This window comes from Canis lupus, chromosome 14, assembly GCF_048164855.1.
Source record: "Canis lupus baileyi chromosome 14, mCanLup2.hap1, whole genome shotgun sequence".
NCBI classification, from domain to species: domain Eukaryota; kingdom Metazoa; phylum Chordata; class Mammalia; order Carnivora; family Canidae; genus Canis; species Canis lupus.
This window is the reverse complement of record NC_132851.1, coordinates 9,200,736-9,228,312: the sequence shown is the minus strand read 5'-3', so window position 1 is coordinate 9,228,312 and position 27,577 is coordinate 9,200,736. Positions and strand designations below refer to the sequence as shown.

General features: G+C 37.0%; 1 protein-coding gene across 2 annotated transcripts in view; it reads right to left on the bottom strand.

The window, feature by feature from the left end:
• OXR1 (oxidation resistance 1) overlaps window positions 1-27,577 on the bottom strand; it is a 280,364-nt gene that overhangs the window by 195,925 nt on the left and 56,862 nt on the right. For both annotated transcript variants that reach the window (XM_072774210.1, XM_072774211.1), the window contains exon 2: window positions 23,251-23,447. In XM_072774210.1, the coding sequence (XP_072630311.1) occupies window positions 23,251-23,447 (197 nt within the window). The remainder of the gene's footprint in view (window positions 1-23,250; window positions 23,448-27,577) is intronic.

Sequence of the window (27,577 nt, the reverse complement as noted above, 5' to 3'; positions counted from 1 at the left end):
AAATGAACAGATCACTTTATCCGTTAAAAGTGACATAAAGCAAACAGTCCTCTGCTTTTATAGAGAAGACAAATTCTTAATCTATCAGTTACTAACTGTGAGATCTCAGGCAAACTAGTTAACCTGTCTGGGCCTTAACTGGTTCATTTGTTAAATGGGGAAAAAAATATATAACTCATAGAACATACTCAAGTAAAAATAGAATGAAACATGTAAGAGCCAGGATGCCTGGGTGGCTCAGTGGTTGAACTCTTGCCTTTGACTCAGGGCATGATCCTGGGGTTCTGGGATCCAGTGGCACATTGGGCTCCCTGCAGGGAGCCTGCTTCTCCCTCTCCCTGTGTCTCTGTCTCTCTCTGTGTGTCTCTTGTGAATAAATAAATAAAATCTTAAAAAAAAAAAGAAACATGTAAGATCCAAGAACAAAACCAAGTAGTGAACTAAGTGATAAATTGGGCCTAGACAGAAAGTTGGTATCCTACACCTGCTTCGAATTATGTGTTTCTTCTTTACTACCTTTGAGATCTGTATTCACTCCCTGGGACCCCCCCTTGCTCTGCCCTGCTCTGCCCTGTGTTTCAATCACCAAGTATTAATCCTTGCCTTGCTTCCCAAACCTTCACTGAAATCAACTGTTTCCATAGCTCATTATACCTCAGGGAACCGCTTCCATGCTTCTAAGGTATCCACCATCAATCTGCTAAACTTAGTTTTTCCAAAGTGCTGATAAAGTAAGAATCAGTAGTATTGCCTCTCTTCCCACAGATGGACCAGTGATTCTCTGGTAAAAAAGACCTGTCTTGGCTTTATAATTTGGGGTGATTTTCAAAGGAGCGCTTTGGAATTAAACCAAAATAGAAAATATTTGGGGTTGATATGGCTTTATGATACCCCTCGAGAATCATGTAGTGTCTTTTTTTTAACAATAAATTTATTTTTTATTGGTGTTCAATTTGCCAACATACAGAATAACACCCAGTGCTCATCCCGTTAAGTGCCCCCCTCAGTGCCCGTCACCCATTCACCCCCACCCCCCACCCTCCTCCCCTTCTACCACCCCTAGTTCGTTTCCCAGAGTTAGGAGTCTTTATGTTCTGTTTCCCTTTCTGATATCTCCTATCCATTTCTTCTCCCTTCCCTTCTATTCCCTCTCACTATTATTTATATTCCCCAAATGAATGAGAACATACACTGTTTGTCCTTCTCCGACTGACTTACTTCACTCAGCATAATACCCTCCAGTTCCATCCACGTTGAAGCAAATGGTGGGTATTTGTCATTTCTAAGGGCTGAGTAATATTCCATTGTATACATAGACCACAAGACGTAGTGTCTTTTTGAACAATGAGAGAATCTTGTTTTCTTCATCACCACTGTATTTCCTGGGAAGGATAATGTAAAGAATAATGGTGAAATGAAGTTGTATTTCTTTTTTTTTAAATTTTATTTATGATAGTCACAGAGAGAGAGGCAGAGACATAGGCAGAGGGAGCCCGATGTGGGATTCGATCCCGGGTCTCCAGGATCGCGCCCTGGGCCAAAGGCAGGCGCCAAACCGCTGCGCCACCCAGGAATCCCCTGAAGTTGTATTTCTGAAGAAAACTGTGATAAATGATCTGTGTCGTATCTCAGGAGCACCAATTTGTTTCATGTTAACATGGCAGTTATCCACTTCTTTTTGTTTATTTACCACTTACTCTGTAGTAAAGGCATTTCTAAGTGTTCTAAAATTGTGAATTATCATACCACTGTAAACTATTATTAACAGGTGTTTGTTAAACATTTATCATGTTTCAAAGGGTATCCTAATTTTAAAAACACATTATCTATATTTAATCCTTGGAACAGCATAGTGATATAAACAATACCTTGTCCTGACAGATCTAGAAACCAAGGTCCAGAGAAACTAAACTAAACAATGTTCCCCATATCACATCGTAACTGGTAAAGACTGGAATTAAATTCAGCTGTGTTTGGCTTTATGGCCAAGACTTTTAACCTCTTCTACAGTGCCACTTACTAAGGGACACTCACTCCCAACTGGGGCAGTAAGCGTATCAAAATGCAAACAAAAGTTGACTTGTGGCATGGCATATTCTATAAAATAGAATGGCACATACATTACCATGGTTTGGTGCAAAAAAATATATAAATGTGTTATTTTATAAGGGCAAAGTAAATAAAATATAGGACAGAGTTGTCTTACAATCTCCTATTTTTATAGTTATTATTTTCATAAGGTCCTTTATTTTAAGCTAAAAAGTGATCTTGGAACGTCTGCCCATTGATTTTAGAGCTACCATTTGGGAGCCATGTAGATTGATAGTTGATCTTTCTTCCTTAGGGTCAACAACAACTACAATATATCCCTGAGATCCTGATCATTTAAGATTATATGCCCTTTATGGCTTGTTATGCCACATTATTAACAGGTCATTCCAATGGGAAGGATCAGAATATGCCCCCTCCTCCAAAATATGTCTCCTTGGCATATGGACTATTTTAGGCTGATCATTTTTAAGAAACAGCAGACGTGGAAAAGCTTTGAAAACTGAGAAGTTACACTTTTGTAAGAGACCTTCACATTTATGAGGGCAATCTCCATTTGTAAGGGTATCTCGCTCTCTGTACCAGGAACAGAAGGACTAAATCTGTAGAAACTCCTATCAATGGAGAAGGAACAACTTAAATGTGCGTAACAACCTCACCCTTGTTTATTATGTTTTGCCTGGTACTTTCCCATAACTGGCCTCCCCCACCACAAACATCTTTTATCTTAGGTTGAATATGGTATTTAAAGTGGTGGCTTGGACCATTTCAGGGAACTGTTCAGTCTTCCTGGGTCTCTCCCATACATGCAGGAGGTATGCACGTTATTGAACTTCTCTTTTTCTCCTGTTAACTTGTCTTTTATTACAGGGAGAGTCTCAGCCAAAAATCTAGGGTAGAGAGAAAAATTATTTGTCCTCCCCCACATCTCCTAAAAATAAAATCTATGAATCTTTGAATCTTTTTTTTTTTTTTACTCAAATTGCTGTTGAAGGAAAACAGAATTCACCACCCCAAAATATGTCAGTTTGGCATAAGGATTATTTTGGGCTAAAAGCAAATAAACTCAAGCAGATTCAGGAAAAGCTCTTTACCTCCCCCTCAACTGCCTTAAACTTACATGGGAAAGGGGGCCCATCCCAGGAAGTGAATTATTACCAGAGATACAGTTTACCTAAGAAACTTACCTGTATAACAGGGTAACCTTTGTTTTCCAAACATTTCTCACCTTCCTATGAATGGCTTTCAACCTTTTCTTCCCCTGACCCCTACCCCTTCCTTAGCTCAGGATTTTATATGACCTTTGATTACTCGGCTGCCTTTTGGAGTTTCACACTTATAAGGGACTCCCATACATACAAAATTAAATTTGTTTTTCTCCCATTAATCTATCTTAATTCAATTAAATTAATACACCAGCCAAAGATCCTGGAAGGGAAGAAGGGAAATTTTTCTATCCCTACAGTGTTACATCAGGTTTTCTGAAATATATATATATGTACAGATGGCTTTTTCAAACAAAGAGAAAAATTAACATTTGAACTCATCAAACATTAAAACTTTTCAGTCTGAATCAACTATACAAAGTTGGAATCGATTGTATAAATGTAAATTTTTCAATTTGAATCAATCCTTTAAGGCAAACTTATCTTGTCATATTTTGATCTCACTAAACATTGTGTCAATTTACATGTTATCTGTCTGTGCTGATGGTCCAGATAAAATTCCAATGAGACACGGTGGTCCCAAATTCAAGCCTTGTGGCTAGTGCTAGAAACCACTCTCCCAGCTGGCTCCTTGCCATTCGTCATCCTCCAAGCTAGGAGAATCATCTTGTGTTTATTTTCTTCTTTTTAACTTACCATCATAAGAAATCTGTCAAGTGGTTCTACCAAAATCAAGATATTTTCTCCATGACATTTTCCTCACCCTTAAGTTTTCTTTTTACAAAGAAAAGATTGGTTTGACATAAGTCATTCTTAAAGAAGTCATATCCAATCCCACAGCATGACATTTTAAATTAATTTATCATTTTTTAAACAACATGTTTAGTGAACTTAGTTTTGGTTCCTATCAAAATAGCATTGTAATTTTATCAATTCATAATCTACTAGAGAAGGAAACAAGCAAATTATAGAAGTTCTATTTAATTACTAAAAAACCTACATACGTATACACACACACACACACACAGAACGAGCCTTAAGCCAGATCATACAACGAATTTTCAAACATTGCCAGTATTCTACAGTCATTGAGAAAATATGGAAAGGGCATGTTTAGTACTTCAGCAGGAATAGTGAATTAGTTATAAAATGCTACTTCAAATACACACATGAGAAGTAGAATTACATGAGTAAAACGGAGTGCATAATTGTGCATATCAATTATTTATTATTGTTCCTTAGGAAGCCTAAATGACTTAACCAATTTTCTCAATTATAGCAACAATAAGTCAAAGTTGTCACTTTACAGTTGATACAGTGCTTATATAGCCTTTATGTCATCCAATAAACAAAGCTGCCACAAAAGAATAGGTCACACGGCTTGAAGAAAATGAAATCGAATGGGAAGAAGATAGGTTTTAGAGTCAAATACAGATTTAAATCCTTTTCCTACTTGTGACCAGCTGGGTGACCTTGGGCAATTCATGGGAAATATCTGAATCTCATGTGTAATATGAAGACTAAAATATTCTATGACAAGGTTTTTAGGATGATTAAATGAAACAATGATGCACAGGGGCTCTGCATGCACATGTGCTTATAACTGCTGGTTCTTTTCTCCTTCCTCTTCCCCACATAGCTTCATATGCATTTTCGTATGTTCAACTTAACTCTGCTTTACTGCACTCAATATACCTACTTTTATGATATTCATGGTTGTGGAGTTTGTCAAAACTATCTGGGGTCATGAAACCCAAACAAAGAACCTAGTCACCAAGAAAAGATTCCTTCTTCTGTAAAGGGATTTTTCTTAAAGATTTTATTTATTTATTCATGAAAGAGGGAGAGAGGCAGAGACATAGGCAGAGGGAGAAGCAGGCTCCATGTAGGAAGCCCGATGTGGGACCTGATCCTGGAACTCCAGGATCATGCCTTGAGCTTGGGTGGCTCAGACACTTAACTGCTGAGCCACCCAGGCGTCCCTATAAAGGGATTTAATTGGGACAAAGGTTGCTCATTTCAACACAGTGTTACAATTGGACTAAATAAAGAAGTTTAGGAGCCTGTAAGAAAAGACAAATTGTGATGAATGGTTGGAATCATAAACAGGAAATAAGTAGGTCCAACCTGAAACCTGTAAATTTTAGAAAAAGAAACTAGACTAGTTTTAGAACAACATGGTTTAATGGGAAGAATACTAAAAATGGCAGAAAGAAGATGATGCAAGTAATTGAACATGTTTTTAAAAATAAATGTTATTTTGAGCTATATTTAGAAAGGTGTTATGCCAAAAATCAATGTTCAAAATAATCTCATTTGAATAGAACACTAATAAAATGCACTTCAGTTAAAAATATTAAAATCTAAGAATCAGAGGCACAAAGGAATATCTGTGAGCATGAGAATATCAAATTCCCTAGTTTGTCAGATATAGGAGTCAGAACCCTGACAGGATAAGTGACCCAGGGCCAGGAAGGACCTCACACTTAGTTAGGAATAAATGTGGGAATAGATTCAAAGTCCTCTGATTTTCAAGTCCCCCCTTTCTCTTTCTTTCCTCCTTCCTTCCTTCCTTCCTTCCTTCCTTCCTTCCTTCCTTCCTTCCTTCCTTCCTTCCTTTCTCTTTCTTTCTTTCTTTCTTTCTTTCTTTCTTTCTTTCTTTCTTTCTTTCTTTCTTTCAGATTTATTTATTTATTTATTCATGAGAGACACAGAGAGAGAGGCAGAGACACAGGCAGAGGAAGAAGCAGGCTCCTTGCAAGAAGCCCAATGCCGGACTCCATCCCCGGACCCCGGGATCATAACCTGAGCTGAAGGCAGACACTCAACCACTGAGTCACCCAGGCATTCCCTCGAGTCCCATTTTCCCACTGTTAATGATTATGTATCTAACTCTGAGGTCCACTGAGGGTCTCTCTATCCTATGTGTTTGGGTATATTCTCCCTATTTCTGCCTAATTCAACCAGGACAAGAAATTTAGTCCTTCTACCAGTTTCCACAGGAAATCCAGTCACAGTCAGAATTTCATCATTTGTACAAACTTTGCTGAAATTTCAGGAATCATAGGTAGGGGAGAGGACATAAGGCCCAGCATTATTGGCAGCTGGGTTAAAAGATGATTGAATTGGTAGAAAGAGCTCTGGAGAGATACAGATTTATATCTCTGGAGCTATGTACTTACATTTTGAAAGAGGCTAAAACTGAGTGATTCTGTTTATGTTGCAAAGGACTGTGAAATCTTAGGGACCTTTCCCAGAGAGGATTTGTTTCTGTTAGAAACTAGGGAGATTTTTTGTTTTTTCTCTCCTCTTTCCAGAGGGGAGCAGGGCAGCTGTCCAGCTCCTGTATAAATGTCCAGAGTCATAATTTCAGGGTTCCTGCAGTACAGACCCCTGTAGATAAAGCAGACACCTTTCATCGTGTTGTTGCTAGGGAAGGAGGAAGAGGGAATCAGCATTGTTACTGCTGTCGGTAATAATACATCTGATCCACAAATCTTATTTTTGCTTTCAATACAAAATAGATAAACACAGATATTAAACACTTACCAATAATGTATTTCCCTAGGCTAAAACTATTACTGACCAGTTCTTACTTCCTCATTGACCTCCTTCATTTCCTTTTTCCTTCTCTGATGAAATAGCAACTATTTGTTTCATATTTACTAGCCAGATTCAATACAAAGAGCTTTACACACAGTATCTTTTTTTAAAACTCACAAAAACTCTAGGAATAAAGTACTTTTATTCCCAAAGAATAGTTGAAAATACTGATCAGCAATTTCGACCAACACAACCGGTGAATACTGGAGCAAAACAGCCGGTAAATTTTTTAATTTCTAACATGCCTCGTGTCAGAATCCATGTTACTTCTTTTGCTCTTCCGTAAACTGCTCATACTCTTGACTAACCAAATTCAGAAACTGCCAATATGTTTCCAATGCTCCAATGTTAACAACACAATTTTACCTATTAAGATGGTATGGTAATTTGTGTATGTTGTAATATGAAAACTGTGTATGTGTAATGTGACATGATATCCACATTCTTATTCTGAAGGTTTCTTATGCCACAGATATTAAGGGCTGGGAGCTAAGCAGTTTGTTTTGAGAAAGGAACACAAGTCTTAATGATAAATTCTTGGTCCAGAATGATAATCTAGGTCTAAATATCGAAACATATATTATATGTGTTGTCAAATGAAGAAAACTTTCAGGCTCTTTAGACTAGCCTTACTATTTATGGACCAGCAACATCAGCATCGCTTGAAATCTTGTTACAAATGCAAAATTGTGGCCCTACCACAGGTCTGCGGTGTCAGCACCTATGTTTTAATAAGATTCTCCAATGCACACTAAAAAGTAGAAAACAATTCTTTAGAATAGTTTTAAGACATTAAAGCTTTCCCCTCTGAGTCCTGTTGATGAAAAATAAAATCAAACCTTTCCCCTCCCTTCAGGTGGTATATCATGAAACTGCCTTTAAGACTCTGAGTCATTTGCTGTCTAGTGCTCATCCTTAAGTTCTCTGCGAGTCCCAAAATAATGTAGGAGAAAGTTCTCAGACCGTGTGATGTGGTATGACTCCACAATAGATAGGGTGTTTAAGCAGAATGAATCATAAGTGTGATTTACACAAAAAGAAGAGACTCATGAATACTGATTCAATACTGGAAAAGGATGTTTTGAGATACGTTGACTTTTCTCAAAATCAGATCAAAACCATTTGCTTTTAACATCAACAAGTTTCTGATATAATACTTAGACATCAATCCCAGGTCATCCATTTTTCTTGACAGATATTACTCCAATAAACTTAAAAGGTAAGTGATGACCAAAGAAGAGAGCCAAAGAGAAGCTGCTGCCCCCTCTTTCTATAAAGAATATTCTCTACCCACCTCCAACAGAGCTTTCATAAACACCCATATTTTCTAATGTTATCATGTCAAGGTCCCATAATAAGAATCTTCTTTTGCACTTTTGGTCATATGAATGACATAGTTTCATTTCTCTCCTAAGTAACTAGTAGAGGCTAAAAAGGGGCAAGTCTACTGGATTATAGAGCTGAAGGACACAACAAAGATTGCCTCTTCTGCCCTTGACCATCCATTCTCAGTAACCTCTGCAGCCTCTGGCCTCGTCCTACCCCTTATATTTTGGATAGGACTCTTCTCACCCTACTCACCTGTCTTAAGAAACTCCTGTATGCCTATGTGCCAATTTGATTTGATGATGTTATTCTAAACCTATCTCCTGAGCATCAGAACTGCAGATCCAGCTGCCTATTTCCATAGGTTCTTCAAGCTCAAGAGACGCACAATTGAACTTAGTATTCCATTTTAAGACCTAACCCTGGAGTATTTTCCATCTTTGAAAATAGTAACCTCATTTACCCAGACATTCAAATTTGAAACTCTAAAGTTATCCTAGAAGCCTCAAACAAAACATAACATCATTTTAAGAATTAATATTTTTCTTTACATCGAGAGTCAATTCCTCAGCCAATTCTTGATTTTGTTGATTTTCTCAGTTCTAGCTTTCCGCCTGTACTTAAATTTTTGTTTTACACTCCCCTTGAGAGGAAATTTTCAGGTTTTCCACATTTTTATCTGACTCTTTCCTTCTCTCTCCTGTCTTCTCTTTCCATCAGTTATTTTGTGTTTATCTCTATGCACTCTCTGAGACTTTCATTCCAGAAAAAAAAAAAAAAAAAAAGTCTTATATTGGTGGCTCACATCCTGTGTTGTCAGTGGGGAGAAAACAAATCAAAATGAGAAATGAATGGGTGGTTTCTCCTAGGTCCAGCTGGCAAGCCTTTCTTTTTTTCCTCTGGCCTCTGAACCTTGCTATGTGCCACAACCTGGGGTGGGCAATATTACAGCTTTTCCCAGACTCCTTTCATGGTTGGGAATCCCTGCTTAGGTCAAGTCCAAAGAAGTGAGTGGGGCTTTATTCTCCCAAGCATCGTGACTTTTTTTTTTTTTTAACAAACATTTCTCTTTGAGAATAGTTTTTATATTTACCAAAAAGCTGCTAAGATAGTATAGAGTTCTCATATATCCCACCATCCAGTTTCCCCAATGATTAACATCATACATTAGATATCACATTTGTTATAATTAATGAATCAATACTGATATATTACTATTAACAAAAGTCCCATACTTCATCTAAATTTCCTTACTTTTTACCTATGGTCCTTTTTCTGTTCTAGGATCCCATATTGCACTTACTAGTCATGTTCTCTTGAGCCTGTGACAGTTGAGAGGGTCCTTCTAATCCTAGTGACGCTACTGAAATTGAGCTCCTGGCTGCCCCTATTTCTGGACTACAGCTCAAAAGGTCCATGGCTTCAATGTTCATATATTGTTATGTGTTTTTGACGTTTTTCTGGCCCAGAAAGATACTCAGTTTGTTTACAAAAGAAGATACATCTTCTTAATAAAAAAATGTCAGCTATTATTGTTTCAGGATTTAAAACCTAAAACTATAGCACTAACTGGAAAATCTTCCCTCCTCTTCATTTCCAGTTGATTACCAATTCCTCTAGATTTCTAGCTCATCTCTCTAATTCTTTCTTGTCACATTGCCTCTGCCTTACTTCAGACTCTTGTCACTCTTTATTAATATTATTCTGATCCTTTGCTTTTTATTTTTTATTATTTTAAGAGAGAGAAAGAAAGTGTGTACACATGCAAGGGGGAGGGGCAGAGGGAGAGGGAGAGACAGAATCTTAGGCAGAATCACAACTCTGAGATCATGACCTGATCTGAAATCAAAAGCCGGACACCTAACTGACTGAGCTCATCCAGGTGCCCCAATACTTTGCTTTTATTTAACATTTACTACATGCCTACTCTGTGCTAGTATCTATTAAGTAATTTTTACACATTATCTGATATAATAAACCTTATTACAAACCTAAGTGGTACAGGTACTTTCTCACTTCCCAAATGAAATTCAGAAGTTCAGAGAGGTTAAATGACTTGTCCAAAGTCACAGAGCTATTCAGAATGGCCAAGCTGGACCCAAACACTATAATCCTAGAGCCAAAGCTCTTAAGCAGTACAACATATTATCTATTCAGCCCATATGTCTAAAAGGTTTGTTTGTTTGTTTGTTTTTTGCCTCTAGGCATATATACCCCCATCACATTCTCCATATGATGCTTGAAATATCTCTCTATAAAGCAACCATATCAAAGCATTCCTCAGGCTGGACCCTTCAACAATTCCTAAAGTATCAAGATTAAGTCCAAACTCTATAGTATAGCACATGAGACCCCCATTATCTGGCCTTTTATCTTTCTCAAAACTCATTTCCAACTATTGGCACTTGTCAATGGTACTCAGTCAATCACTTATCAAGTGAACGAATAAGTATTTCTTTTTTTGAATAAAAATTCTTAAAACTGCCTGTTGAATTAAAGTTTAGATAGTCTTATATAGGGATGGAGGTGAAAAATAAATATGAGAGCATGGAGAGAAAGAATTATTATTACTTATATTTCTTTTTTTATTTCACTGCATCTTTTGTCTATACTTATCCCATCCCATTTACCCTATGTATATTTATAAGAATGTTCCTCATGTCACAAAAGATCTGTAATTTGACAAAATTATTTAAGGCAGGAAGTGAAACTCTGTAGCTCCAAATAGCATTCTGGATACCCTATTTCTTATAGTAAATATTATTCTCCTGCTTTTGCTATGTCTTGACTCACTTGAAGAAACTCAGGCTCTGAAACTACCTAATTGGAAAGGAAATTATTTTGAATGGGTCTATGGGACACTAAATAGTCATAAAGTTCAACACTCTGTGAGTACCTATAATATTTTATCTCCAATATACTAGTGATGACAATTTTTGCCTCCTATGGCTTCAAGAATCCTAAGAGGAAATCAATATCCCTTCTATCAATGTATTAAAATTTAAGCATCAAAAAAAAAGTGAAATAAAATTTAAGCATCACATAAAGTCCAAGAATCCTTGACTGCAAATGCTAGCAAACAAAAATATTATAATGCAGTAGGCAGCCTTTGTGATTTCAAAATGTAAAATCTTAAAAAAAAAAAAAGAAAAGAAAAAACAGGCGCCTGGGGGGCTCAGTGGGGTGAGCATCTGACTCTTGCTTCAGCTCAAGTCATGATGGAGGGCCCTGTGTATGGCTCAATGCTCAGCTCAGTGGGGAATCGGCTTGAGGATTCTCTCTTCCTCTCCCTCTGACCCTCTCCCTGTTCGTGTTCTCTCTCTCTCTCTCTCAAATAAACAAGTCTTTAAAAATAAATTAATAATAATAATAATGATAAAGTCTTACTGATTCCTTTGATGATGAGCTATTTTCCATATACTGAATGTATAATGCTTTTAATATTTACAACACGTTTTTTTAAAATTAAATGCCTATCAGTTATTTCCATAAGACAAAATGTACCAGAAGACTTAAGGTCCAGTTTATGAAAGAGATTTCCCAAAGAAATGACCAAACAGCATAGAGGAAATGTGGTATTAAGGTTTGTTGACCATGATAACAGAGACAACAAGGGCTTTCTCCCCAAGGAAGTATCCACTTATTATATGAATAAGTACTAAAGACTTATTCATATGATATTTAATATTTTGAAGATACTTTAATATACATAGTAACATCAAATAGGTTAATTCATAGATAACATTACTTTAAAACTTGCTCATTGGGGCACCTGAGTGGCTCAGCTGATAAAGCATCCAACTCTTGACTTCTGCTCAGATCATGATCTCAGGGTCCTGAGACTGAGCCCCATGTTGGGCTCCATTGCCCAGCTGGGAGTCATGTTGTCCCTCTTCCTCTGCTCTGCCCCCTGTGCACTCTCTCTCTCTCTCTCAAATAAGTAAGTAAAATCTTAAAAAAAAAAAAAAAAAAAAAACAGCTCATTAATTTATCTAGTAGGTATTTTTACCTAGTAAAAACTATTTCCTAAGCCAATTTATTGAACACAATATTTTCTGTATCCTGAGCTTATGTTTCCATTACAAATCCATATAGATTTTTTTATTCATAGATTGTACTTACACAAAGGTTTTTAATCTCACAGTTTGTCCAACTGATCTCAAAGTTTGAATTAGTGAAATTTCAAAATACCTCACTAAAAAGCATGCTTGCATGTAGATATGCACATGATTTATTGTAAATCTATTACAAATGGGCACTGAAACATCTATAATTGAATTGTTCAAAGTAATCACTGTAGTCAAAGTAGTTTCAAAATGTCTGGCAGAAATAGCAATGGAAGCATTCCCCACCCCAGTTGAGCCTGGCTTTTAACTATTTTTATTCTTCTAAGTAATATTCTTTTGGTCAGACTTGTGAACATGGTCACTATTTCTTTAAGGAACATAAATCTTAACTTTTTTTTTTTGTTTTAGTATGTGAATAAATGTCTTTAGTATGGGAAGTAAAAAAAAAAAAATCAAGAGATACCAAGAGAGCTTTATTTCTGAATGTGTGCAAAATCTTTAGAAGCTTTAAAAATCCATACTCTTTAAAAAAAGGAAATATTGGGGAAATTAGGACTTACTTTACTGCTCATATTTCCATTAATTCCATCATTAAATGTTTAAAATAAAGTGGTCTTTCTTAATAATCTGTCATTTTCTTACCCTAGTCATGGTTCAGTGAAACGAAGCATTTCTACAAGTGTTGGTGGATGGAAAGGGCAAGTTTTGATGACCGGCAGTGCCAAAGGGCTTATTTTAATAGGGATTTAGCAAATTTCAAACAGGATCATGATTATTGCTGAACCATGAAACAATGTCCATTTTAATCATTCCACAATTCTAACCAGTTTTAATTAGGCTGTTTAGAAATCATTAAGTAAATTGACAGGTATAATTTGTTTTTAGTAAGTTATAAGACTATTATGCTGCAACTCAAACACCAGACTGAAAATTCATTAAAAGAAACCTCATTTAAAATGGAATGGGGGCAGCCTGGGTGGCTCAGCAGTTTAGTGCCGCCTTCAGCTCGGCTCTGGTCGTGATCCTGGGGTCTCGGGATCGAGTCCTATGTCGGGCTCCCTGGATGGAGCCTGCTTCTCCCTCTGCCTGTGTCTCTGCCTCTCTCTCTGTTGCTCATTAATAAATAAATAAAATAATAAATAAAATAAAATAAAATAAAATAAAATAAAATAAAATAAAATAAAATGGAATGGGAAGGCCAGTAGGGGGAGCGCTCACACCTTACCACTGCTCCTTCCTTGCAGACTTACCTTGCTAGTTCATAACTATCCTACTAACCACAGGAAGGAAGGGTTTTCTTCTCCAAGGGAACCAGCCCTGCCAACTCAGCTGACAAAAGACCACAAGGATTCAAATTCCCAGTTTCTCCAATAGCCCTCCCAACAATCCCTTTTCCTCTATAAAAGCATCCAAGAGCATCCCTCTCTTTTACTCTCTGATCTCTATGGTTTTGCCTTAGTCGGCTTGTCTTGAATTGCAGTTCTCTGCTATTCTCAAATTAACACATTTTTGGTGGTAAAATAACTGATAGTTTTTTTTTTAAATTTTAAGATTTTATTTATTCATGAGAGACAGAGAGAGAGAGAGAGAGAGAGAGGCAGAGACACAGGCAGAGGGAGAAGCAGGCTCTATGCAGGGAGCCTGATGCAGGACTCAGTCCCAGGACTCCAGGATCACATCCTGGGTGGAAGGCGGGTGCTAGACCGCTGAGCTACCCAGGATCCCCCGACAGTTTTATTTTTAAGGTGAACAGTATCAACACTGTTTGCTCAGAGAAACCTGATGTTATTGACATTTCTTAATTCGTTGATCACAGCTATGATGAAGCGGTGTTTCTTGATCCTGGGCTGATTACTTCTGACAGAGGACAATCAGAAATTAGGGCAAAAAAGAGTAAGGCAAATGTATAAAATAGTGCTACCCCAGTAAATTAGATTTGGCAACATTAGCTGGCACTACCAATCTATAGGGATAGCAAACAAATGTTTTTCTTCCTTCTGAGTACACTGACAGCTGCTTAGTGAAGTATAAAATTATACCCATGTTTAGTAAAAAAAAAAAAAATTAATTTCTCTAGGAAGAAGTAAAGTTTTCACATTTATTCTAGAGTTGAAAAGGAGTTTCTGCTAGTGGGTTTTTCTAGCCTTCATGTTTTAAAGTGGGTTTTAAATGGAATAAGTTAAAAAATGACATGAAATAAAAACCCAATTAAAAACCTCTTCAATACATACACACAGACACAGACTCTCATTTACTGAATTCCTGATTCTGTTTATCCTACAAATGAACAAAATAATGAAGTTGGGCTCTCAATATCTTTAAATTCACTCACTTAATAAAAATTGCACATTCTTAGGCAATATACATAAAAAATTCAAAGAAATGGCACTCCTACACAAGCACTAGGCTTCAAAATTTGTGAAAAGCCCAGGTCCATTTAGGAAATTTCAGCTTCCATGTATCACCTCAGCAATGGAATAATTTTCCCTACATATTCTTGTGACTCAGAAAATATAAGAAGTCATCAAATTGTCAGAACAAACTTCAAAACAAAGTCATTTTTCTCAAGAACATAATTTAATTTGAACCCTGAGAGCAGTTATTCATTTTAGTTTCTGTGCTTATAGACAGTGACCTGTATGCCAAGATGGTTCTGCTGATTAAATCACAGAGACTTTCTGCTTTTACATGAAGATTCTTCTAGCTTGGAGAGAAGGTTCTGGTTCAGGGGTGACCCAGTTTCACGCTGCAGAATGTGTCGCCTCCAGCAAGATTAGTTTTTTCCATTTTTTTTCTCTCCTGTTACAGTATTTCCACTTTAGAGTTGCTCTTTTTTATTCTTATAATTAAAAAATCTGGCTTCAAAATGAGAGGCATACAAGTTATGTGATGATATTTTAAAATGCCTGGTTTACCACAATTAAAAAGCAGTTAAAGTGTGTCTTGCTTTTCTCTTTTTAGAATTTCCAAACTAGTTATTACTGATTTAATTTTGCCAATTACTCAGAAGAATTCCCAGGGAACCCCTAATTCTGTCAGCTCTCTTTTTAATATGTAAGCAGCCCAGGGTTGGTAAGATACAAATTTGTATTTAAGTGTGCTTCATTAAGATTGCAATATTGAAGGCATTCTATTCTGAAGGCAGGGCAAAAGACAAGAACATTGGATTTCAAATTTTACAATTTCACAGGCCAGTAAAATTTCAAAAGAATATTCTGGGGGACATTTCTCAACTTAATTTTGAGAAGCAGGAAGATTAAAAAAAAAATCTGACTTAAAAAGTCTACCAAACCAAAATATATACTATGCCATCATTTCACAAAAGGCAGTTTAACACAAGGAAAGAGGTAGGGAGGAAAGAAAAGGAAAAGGAAAGGCGAAAAAGGGGGAGAGAGGAAGAAGAAAAGGACAAGAGAGATAAAAATGAAACCAGGGAAGTACACTTCAGTTGAATAAATTTAATCTGATGAAAAACTTTTATTCTTTTTTAATGGATCTGTTTCACCATCAATGGAATGGACTTACCTTGAGGAACCACTCACTGAGATCTCTGTCAACAATGTAATTTCATTTTTGTTTTGCTTCTGAGAAAAGAATGCGATCTGAAAATGTGTAGATGATAAGCTATTTACTATTAGTCACCTGTCTATGTAGATTTTTTTCCCTTGGCTTTGCCACTATTTAGGGTGTGATCATGAGTAAGTCATTCAACTTTGAGACTTAATTTTACAGAATGCTGCATGGTGGTCAGAATATATGTTCCATTTACCCTTGAAGAATGTTATAAGCAATTACTGAATTCAATGAGTATTCGTTAGTAACCTAAAAAACTGACAATGGTTATGAAATCTATTCATGTTGATCAGATTTCAGGAAAATGTGGCTGGTTACTAGGAAAATTGCAGTTGAATTCTAATACTATTCTGGCTGGAAAGAGGAGTTAGCAGAAAGTCCGTGATAAGGCTTACATAAGGACACCTTTGGGAAATTTAGCTTAGCTAGAGTGTAGGGCTGGGGTCTGAGATAAAGCTGGAGAGTAAGTAGAGGCAGAACCCGAAAGGTCTATAGAGCAACAATCCTATCTTCTGGGGAGAGTGAAGAGCCACTGCAGGGTTTTTGAAGCAGGACACAGAAGTTGACTAGATCTTCAAGGATCAAAAGATAGGAGGCTTACATCACATAAATTCCAGGTTAAGCTTCACATCCCAATGCGCAGGGATCATTTGTGCTGGTTGCTTCCTTGATACACAGCAGTGGCAACAAGCTCACTAACACTCATGGAGAACTTCCCAATTCCAGGCTTGTACGAACACTTTCTATAGATTATTTTACTTACTCCTCACAATGGCCCTCTCAGTAAAAAAGAAAAAGATGTGAAGACACTGAGCTTTGAGATTCTAAGTACCCTGTGTATGCTCATATAACTAGCAAGAGAAATGGGATTCCAACTTAGACATCAGAGTCTAGAGGCTGGGTTTCTCACCATTGATTGCTGATCATGTGAGCAAAAGGAGGAGCTTAATAAGCACATGGAATGAGTACACCATGGTCTTGCTTTCACTGATCAAAATCATTTAGGATCTTTGAGACCTGGTCTTATCATTCTCCTTCTAGGCAAACTGACTCTTGAACCATTCTAAAGAGGTAAGAGCTGTACTTTAAAAAACAAACAAAAAGCAACATATACTAAAATGTGTTCTAATCTTCATTTAATTTCAATATTCTATTCCACAGCATGATCCGCAGATCTTATTATTTCTTGGTAGAAATGAAAAACATCTAGACACTACTTCTTTAAACAATGCCAGGAAGCCTGAGGATCATTAAACTTCCCCTCAATCATTTGCTTCTTCATGCTGCAAATGTCACTTCCATTAGTCTTTTCAAAACCAAATTCTATGAAAGGAAAATAAAAAACAACCCTTTGAAAAATGTATTATGAACACATCCAATGTCCTGAAATTGAAACCATGCTAGTTGATTTCTCAGAACTGTATAGGTCATCTGACAAAATTCATCAAATAAAAATTATATAAGATCTACACATTTTACAGAGTAACTTTTCTATCACCTTTCTCTCTTAACCTGTTTTTTTTTTCTTTAAATACTTATCATTTCTTGAAATGTGTTAATATCTGATTGTTTATAGTCTGACCTCCCCACTAGAATATAAGCACCTGGGTTTATTTACTCTCATATTAGCAGAACTTCAAATAAGGCCTGGCATGTAATGGGCATTCAATAAATTTTTATTGAATTTTATTGAATAAATGAATAGGTTCATAAATGAACGAACATATTTTCATATGTGGAAGAGTATGAGTTATATGTATGCCCCAAATAAACCCAGAATTCACTAAGCTAAGTGTAAGTGGAAATCACTGTGGAAAGAATGCTGCCTGATTCACCATAGGTGATGTTCTACCAAGAGAAGGTATTACAATGACATTAATACAGGTAGAATCAAAGGCAAAGACTGAGCCATGAGGGTACACAGAAGATTACAGAGGCCAACAGGCTGTCAGTTCATCTGACAAGGGGAGGACCTAACAGTGAGAGGTCTCAAATGAAGAAAAACTCCAGAGGTATTATTCAATCGGACACCTGATAGCCAAGGAGCCTCGGGATCACACCCGTTTGGAAGCCCTGCTGAGCCAGGAACCTGGGCCGGCTGTGTTCCGCCCTTGCCTTCCTTCTCTGTAAAGTTGCAGAGAGCACTTAAATAACATAAGCAATAAAGAGAGGATTTAGATACTCTAATATTGATAGATAGATAGATGATAGATAGATAGATAGATAGACAGTATTATTTGATTTATTGTTCTTCACAGCAGGTGTTCCCATCCTTCTCTGAGGAGGAATGAAGAACTAGAATGAAGCTTCCAAAGCACCTCCGTAGCCTGAACTCTGAGCCAATTTCCTCCATTCCTCCTCCACTAGCAAGGGCAAGGGTAATCCTCACAAGCCCCACTAGTACCCCTTTCTCCCACCCCCTTACCACCCTCAAAGCTTATTTAGCACTTTCTACGTACCTCACACTGTGTACTAAGTACTTGGATTACTGAGATCAACGGCCTCATTCCCCACCCACAGGAATGGAGACGTGTTAGGAGTCAGACATGCCAACATAGGAAGATAAGAGGGACAAGTAAATTCCAGATGCCAAGTGAGCTTCAAAGCAAGGAGGGCAAAAGGTGGTATAAAGGTGACTGGATCTATGGAGCCAATTAAGAGTCCCTGAGTGTCTTTATAATCTGCTCCAATTTCTCCATCTTTCAGATTCCACAGTACTTTGAGTGAGCCTCCTCTGGCCTCTGATGTTCCCCATTCACCCCCTTTCCCCCACCCCTGTCCACAATGTCATCAGGGCATCTGTCTTGTAGTCTACTCACTGGTGTGCCCATTCTCACCAGGCACTCTCTTCTCCTACCCATATGATGACCACCTTAAAGCAGGGCTCTCTGTTTTACTTTCGTTCTATTCTGATCAGTATTGCTCTACAGAGCAGGGACTGCTCAGGGGCTCATCAGCATTTGATGTTTCACTGAATGGCTCTGATTGTGAGGACATCCACTCAAGAGTTGTCCCATTTTATAACCATCAAGGGAATTGTCAGAATGGACAGACAGTAGCACCTTTTACTAATAGTCACAGAAGATGGATAAAGAGGTACAAACTCCAGTTCCAGATTCGGAAGCCAGGAACAAATATAACATGGAATTATACAGGCCCACCATACGGAGCAAGGGGGCATTTCTGGATCTTGTGTGCACTGTCTTCTTCATACCTTCATACCTCTACGCCTAATTTATAATCCTTTCAGAAGTCCCTACCCTTTGAATAATTTTCTGAATTAAAGGTATCATATAAAAAGAGTATTACAAACATCTAAGTCTACTATTTGGTTGTGTCTCGTATCTTTAAGTTGCGGCTGTGGTACTGAAGAACATAGGTTTCTTATATATGTTGTCAAACTAAAGAGGTTTTATACAGCACAGACACAAAATAAAGTAGTGACAAATTTCATTCTATTTTCATTTACCCATTAAAAATAACCCACCAATTTAATGCAATATCATCCTAGTTCTAATTAACACTTTTGTTTAAAGATAATGATTTTAAGTATTTGAAAGACTTCAAATATCTAATCTAATCCAGTGGTTTTTCAAACTGTAGTTCACAACTGATTAATGAATTATGCATTTGCTTCAGTGAGTTGAGATTGTGCTTAAAAATGAATGAGGATAGGATAAAAAATCAGAATATATAGTAAGGGAAATATTTTAAGGAAGTTTCATTGGAGCTGTGTTGGTAATTGAGTGTGTCTCTATGGGGTAAGTGACGTAAAATGTGCTAGGCACAATTTTAAGAGAGTCCCCAAATTCTTCAGCCCTCTGATGTACATGCACGCATGATCCCTGGGACTATGAATACAATAGACATTACTCTCATAATTAGGTAATGTTGACTTTCAGACAGGGTGATCATCTGAGTGGGCCTGATCTAATTACATGAGCTCTTTGAAAGCAGAGGGCTTTCTTGTCTAGATCCAGGAAATGTAGTCACAGATTTAAATGAGGATTTGAAACACAGTTTACTAGCTTGAAGATGGAGGGGACCACATGGCAAGTAAAGAGAGTGGTCTCCAAAAGCTGAGAGGTGGCCCTCACCTGACAGCCAGAAAGGAAATGGGAACTTCAATCCTACAACTGCAAGGAACTGAATTCTGCCAAGGAGAAGAATGGACCTGGAAGCATTTCTTTCCCTAGCTGATCCTCCAGATGAGAACTCAGCCCAGCTAGCACCTTGACTTTAGCCCTATAATGCACTGAGCAGAGAACCCAGCTGTGCTATGATTTCTGACCTACCTAACTGTGGGCTGATAAATGGGTGTTGTCTTAAACAGCTGCATTTGGGGGCAATTTGTTTGACAGCAACTACAAACTTACACAGTACTCTGTATGGTCAGTTATAGTAATAAAAAGAGAATATGAGAAAAAAATGCAAAAGACACTGATTTTATCTAAATCTTTCATTCTACAGATTCAAGAAAATCAAGGTCTAATAATGGTAAATAACTGTAAGATTATACAGTTAGTGACAGAAGCAGGATAGAGAAAGCTATTTCCTTATATGGACCTGATGTCATGATTACTTTCCTTTTAATAGTTATCTGAAGATTTATATATTTCAGATCAATAGAGAATAACTTTTCCTCTACTTATCCTAAATCAATGAGACGTTATTCCACATCTTGTGAGATGGGTTAATTCTCCTATAAAAAACAATGAGTTTATGCTGTGTCATTTTTTTGCTTTTAGGCTTAAAATGTTTCTATTATTAGGAATAATTAAGGGCCCAAATTTATTGTCTATACAAGAAGACTATAATAAGCCTTCCCTAGAATTCATTCAACAGGAAATAGAACCTATGCATAGGTTGATGAAGAGTAATAGCCGTGAGATCAAAAGAAATTTCTAGAGTAGCTACTGCACCACTAAGCCACTAAAAGAAGGTTAAATACCTTCAAAATTTTCTAGTTTTTTTTAAATTTGAAATTCTTTAATCCCCAGAATCTTTGCTTGAATTTAAATACAGTATTTCACTTAAATACAGTACTGCTCTTTATTCCAAAATTTAAATGTAGTACTCAACTTGGCCACATGAGGGCTCCTACGTTTTTTCAATTGTGTGAACCATAAATGGAGATGTTGAAAGATACCTTTCAATGAAAGGGCACATTGGCTGGTGGATGGGTCGCCAATGTTGGCACGGTTTTCTTAAATGAGATAATTTGAGAATTGAAGTAAAAATATTATTTCACTGTATGACCCATAGAAACTCCCCTGGTGCACCTCTGTGGATACCCTTCTGAGTAATGGAAGGCTGATTCTGAAGTGTCACAAGAGATGGTTAATTTCATTTGCAGAATCTGCTATCTCTTGCTCATGGCTCCTTAACTTCTCTCAGGTTCTATCCCTTATCTATAAAAATAAAGAGCAGAACACCTACCTAACAAGCTTCACTTGTGCTTGGTATATGCATTACCAGTAAGGGGTAATTTTAATTATTGTTATTACCAACACATTAATTAAGGAATACTGAAAGACCCTTGTTTTGTGAAATAACCTTTCAATCCGGCAATTACATAACTGCTAATATTTCAGCCTTGAAAATACCTACAGGTCCAGATTAGTAGAGAGGTTATAAAAAACATTTTACCTTTACAATTCAGATATCTGTTTTAACGTAATAGATATGCCATTGGCATTGATTATGAATTAAATTGTTGTAAGTCCAATAATTAAATATTCACCAGTGGTAGGGCTACTTAAGATAACTCACAGTTCACCTCCCTACAATCCAAACTCACCATTTAGACCTCCATTTTCCAGGCTTATCTCTTTATTTATGTGGCCGAGCTTGACACTGTTTCTCTCTTTTTCTCATCTTTAAGGAATATTGAGTTTGTATGATAAACTTTATTTTCTGAAGGCAAAATACTATTTCTTCTTAGCTAGTTAATAAGTCATAAAAGCAACAGAGGTGGTGGACATGCTGAAGGATGGGAGAAGAGGACATTGGAACACAGAGAGGCAGTTATGCAAACTTTATGGGCTTTTCTAGCTGACTGATTTTTAGAAACATGCTATTGTAATTTTTAAAAATGGAAATATGTACTGTTTATACCACCTTATATCAATTTTTATTACTTGACTGTTGATATTCTCAAAGACACCATGCCTACTATCTCTTAAAAAATAAGACTTGAACATCCTTATCAGGAAAGAGGACACCAGAGAGGAGATATAGGAAGAGAACATAAAATGGCAGAAAGGGAAAGCATGGTTTTAGTCTTCATATTCTGAAATAGTACAGACCTACATGGAGGCATGTCCTCAAGCTTGACAACAAATTAACCCAAAGACATAGGAACATGACTTGACAAAGTCACACAGGAAATTGATATGAGAGTCAGAATCAGAAATCTGGTCTCCTGATTGTGATCTCTAGCTAAGAATACTAAAGTATCTGAGAAAAAATTTTCAAACATCTCATATTGGACGGTTGGGGTGGTAGATATTAAATGAAATGTGACCCCTTTGATGTAACTTTGATAAACCCATGAAGCCATAGTCTCTACTTTGAAGGCTTTTGGATATGACCAAATCTCTCTAAAATGAAATAATAAGCAAGGCCAAATCTCCATCTCCATCTTCTCCTCCTGATTTATCTCCCCTATGCAACATCCTCTACCATATATGATATATTGAGCAACTTTTGTCTCAAACAGACTTCAGACACTGAAAATTGTTATTTTTAGAAAGCAAGGCCAAAGTTATCATGGACTAACATTGGTACCTAAAAGTTGATAATTCAACTTATTTACATTAACACTCCAATCAAGAGTTAAAGTTAAAAATTACAGGATATTATTCTATCTAGGAAAAAAGGGGCATTGTGCCTGCAAGACTGTCCCACAGCTTACTACTTTCTTAGATGATGGGCTCTATGTTGGGTTCAATCCTTCCAAAGTGAAGTAACGTGCAAGGCCAATGCACACCTGTGCTGCAATCTATCCTTCCTTAGCCTCTATTTTCTTAGTGGCTTTGGTAGTTACAGGGCACATCAACCCTTGTCTTAACAACCTGACAGGATAGGTTCAGAGACTTGAGAGCCTGGGGGAAGCATGAAAATAACAAACACAAATAAACAAGAAGCGGCACTAGCTGAGGAGGGCAAAAATGAAAGTGGGAGAACATGAGCTTATACCCTGAAGAACCACATATGCATATGGCTAATTCTCCACAGGCCAGGACATGGAAGGTCCCCAACTGCTCTCTTATTTAACTTTTTGAAGGTTTTCAGTGCTCTCTTCCATCTCCATTTTCAAAACACATGAGAAAGTGACCACATCAACCGGCAGAGAGATACACGCATCCTATAAACGAGGGGGCATGTAACTACAGACCCACACATTCACAGGGCTGTTCAGACAGTCTGCACCTGTTCACATCCAGAAAATGTCTGGTGCTCACCAATGGTGTAGAACCTCTTCAGTTCACTCCTCCGAGAAGGATGCTTCTGGATATTGGTCACATTGTTCTGCTCTTCTTCAATGATGGGCGTCTTGGGTGTGGGGGGCTTACTGGCTTGTGGCGTTTGCTTTCCTGCACCAGTCAGAGGGTTGAACCCTGGAGCGGTAATATCCACTGACTGGGACTTTTTCTTCAACCTACAGGTAAAGAACACCACATGCTGTGATCACTCACTCAAGAGAAACTTGTTTCAACTTTATCTCCATCATGATTTTTTTCAACAACTAAGCTAATATTTGGCCCTGAAATAAAATAAGGTTTATTCAGAAATTATTGACCTTCCCTTTAGGATTTTAAATTCTTCAAATATTTATGAAACTAGTTGAGGAAAAAAAATCTTCAGCCTAATCATTTTAAAAGATTTTGTTAAAAGGTATTAGAATGTAAGGTGATAAAGGACTTTTATATTTCTAATAGCAAGCTAAAATGTGCTCAAAGATAATGCATTTGGCTACTGCTTTTAGTTCCAAAAGGAGTATTTTTAATGCTATAGTAAAACACTAGTTAGAAATAAATAATTGCAACCCAAAAAAGGATAATGAAACAATTATTTGGATAACTAGAGGCTGTCAGTGCTTTTCTGTTTAATCTATAATAGCATCTTAGCTATAAAAATTATAGAGTTCACATTATTTCTCCATTCTCATGTATCGCTCACTTCTGCATTTTAGAGAGCTGACATCAGAACATGGAAAGCAAAAAACTATCCATAAAACATTTTCCCCACTCATGCACAGAGAATGTTTCCCTTGGTGTAAAAATTACTGATAAATGACATGAGATACAGTCAAATATTTCAAGCTACACAACTTTACATTTGTAATCATAAGTGAACCTTAAGCCCAGCCTACTCTTGGCTGGTGGAATTTGCAGAAGCTAACACTAGGTGTCATTTTTCAAGTCTAGATTTTCCATAGAAAACAAGTTGGCACTTTTCTTTTTTATTTATTTATTCCTGAGAGACAGAGAGAGAGAGAGAGAGAGGCAGAGACACCGTCAGAAGGAGAAGCAGGCTCCATGCAGGGAGCCCGACGTGGGACTCGATCCCGGGTCTCCAGGATCAGGCCCTGGGCTGAAGGCGGCGCTAAACCGCTGAGCCACCCGGGCTGGCGGCACTTTTCTTTATTAGTTATGGTAATCACACTTGAACATCTGCAATTTTCTAAAAGTTTCAAATATCTTTATACCTCCAGACTTCGTTTAGGCTTTCTAGTACATTCTTCTATACTCTGCCCCACTGTCAGGTCCTGCTCATGTTTCTAGACTCAGCTTAAAAATGGCCTCCTCTGACACTACACATAGCATAGTGTTTTAAGAACACTGACGTGGGAATAAGAAAATCTAGGCGCAAACACCATATCTATCACGCAAGCTTTGAAACCTTAGACATGTTACTTAATGTTTGAAGACAGCAAATCAGCAAGACAATGATAATGTAAAGTTCCTGTCACCCAATTATTTTTAGTTTATAGGGATCCGTCAGCCAAAGGATAAAAATTAACACTTTCAAGAAATCACAACCACAGCTTGATATAGATTGATAATGAATGAGGAGAAAGAAGTAGAACTTAAACTATAGAAATTTAAACTATAGAAATACTGTTATCTAACCATTAAAATTATTTTTGTTATATTTTTCATTAATGTTTGTATAAATCTGTTGTCTTATAAATAATACATATATTGAAAAAAACAAAGCCTCCTTCTTCTGGGAAGCTTCCCATGACATGGACCTTGGTGGTCTCACATCATTCAACAGAGGGGGTTATTCACAATTAACTCTCAATAAGCTTCTATTAAATTGAATTTACTAAAGTAAAGCCTTTTTTATTTTATTTTTTAAAAAAGATTTTATTTATTTAAGAGAGAAAGAGAGTGCACACAAGTTAAGGGGAGGAGCAGAGGGAGAGGGAGAAGCAGACTCCACACCAAAGGGAGCCAGATATGGAGCTGGATCCCAACACCCTGAGATCATGACCTGAGCTTACCTGACTGAGCCCCAGGCACCATAGCAAAGACTCTTATAAAGGAATAAATGTATCAAAGAGTCAAAGATTCATTAATGAAAGCAATGTTTACTAAATTTTAGCAATCTCACCATCACACATATGATTTCTGCCATACCCATATGTCACCTACCTAATAGTCAAGAAAATCGAACTGGTTTATTCAGATTGCCAACAAATATGTTAAAAAGTGCTCAACAGCAGTCATGAGAAACACATGACCAAATTGCACTCATAGCACACTCATTAGAATGGCTTCAATGTGAAAGATACGATATTAACTGCAGTGATAAGAAGCAATTGGAATTCACCAACAGCTGATGGGGGGCATGTAAACTGGTACAACCTTTGGACAAATGTCTGGCAGTACCTGCTTAGCTGAAGGCATGATTTTTTTTACTCACTAATTCTATTCCTAGGATATATCCTACACAATATGTTTACCCAGAGACACAGTCAAGAATATTCATAGAGGCACTATTTGTAATACCTAATATCAAACACAACTCAAATGCCTAATAACAGCAGAAAGGGGTAAATGAATTGTGATAGTATCTGTAAAATGAAACCTTATACAGCAATGGAAATGAAGGAGCTACAATTATTTTGCAACGGCATGGGTGGTTTTCACAAAAATGATGCTGGGCAAAAAAAGCCCAGTACCAAAGAACACATACTGTATGATTAATATAGAGTTCAAATAGAAGCAAAACCACTTCTGATATTAAAAATGTGGGTAGGATAACTATTGGGAATTATTACACTGATGAAGACATGAAGAGGTTTGTGGGATTTTAGCAATATATTTTTTTTCCTGATCTGAGTTCTGAATACCGGGATGTATTTACATTCGTTGTGAAAATCTAATACATGATTTTTCAGGTTTTCTGAGTATATGTGATATTATCCATATGAAATTGACCAACTTTTTAACTTATTCGTTTACAATGAAGATTAAAGATTATATGTGGTTATTGAATGGCAATTCGCCATAAAAAGTGACAGTAAAAAGAAATAGAATGATAATATTGGCCTTTAGCCTCCCAAAGATGACCTAAGTAGAGTGAATCTGAAGAAGGATCCTTTCCTTCTTTAAAAGCGTTTTAAAAGAATCACTCTGGCTGCTTTGCTGAAGTATCTCAAAGTTAAGCAAACTACATGCAATGTCCTTCTGAGAGTAGCTAGCAACAATCACCTAGTGGACCACATAGATGAGGAGATGTGGATTCACGCTGCACAGGGCTATCTACTTTTTTTTAATGCCTTGGTCTTCCCAATAACACCATTCTTCTCCTAGTTGGAGTTTGTAGGCTGCAGCTAAACGCTATAGTTGTACTACAGGCAACTACGAAAGGCATCAAAATTAATGAGTAAGTTAAGAAATAAGTTGCAGGTCACTGAGGCAACAAAGTTAATTTGTCCCAACACGGCTTCCCAGAAAAGCACACTTAGATGCACTAAGACTTAGATTACACTGGAAATATCACACTGAACCCTGTAAACTCTATGAAATCACCAATATTTGACAATTTTTCACCTACAAAAATGTCAATTTTCTGGGGTAAAATAGATAAAAGAAGATGAAGAGGTACAAACTTCTAGATATAAATAAGCCATGGGGGTGAAAAATACACCCTACAGAATATAGTCAATAGCATTGTAATCATGTTTTATGGTGACAGATGGTAACTATACTTATCATGATGAACACTGGGTAATGTACAGAATTACCTAAAACTAATACAACATTGTACATCATTTATACTATAAAAAAATTCTTCAATGCCAAGTTTCTATAGCTCATCCCATAAATTTTATTTCAAAATTAAATTTGAATTTTGCTCTGAAGCAAGCTTTTTGGGGGAGGAGCTCAGGGGAGTCAAAATTTAAGGGCAAGGTGCTAATTTTTACAAAAGGAAAGCTAGTTACTCTCTAGTTCCCAAAAAAAGATTATTTTCAAAATCTAAGTGTGACAAATTTTACCTCAAATTCATAGAGACTATTTTTTATCACCAGAAACTGTTTCAGAATTGAGACATTAAAGTCTCATAATACAGCCTATCAACAGTGACAGCTTATATTTGAGACAGTGCTAGATACACAACTGATGAAGTTCTATGTCACTTAAAATGTCTAAGTGTCCCACAAGTTCTTTTCATTAGCCTCTTTGGAATGAGCAAAGGAGGTAGTTTTGGGGTCCAAAGGCCAAAGGCAAGCAGAAAATAGCCCTGTAATATGTTTCCTGTTCCTTCTGCCCTTCT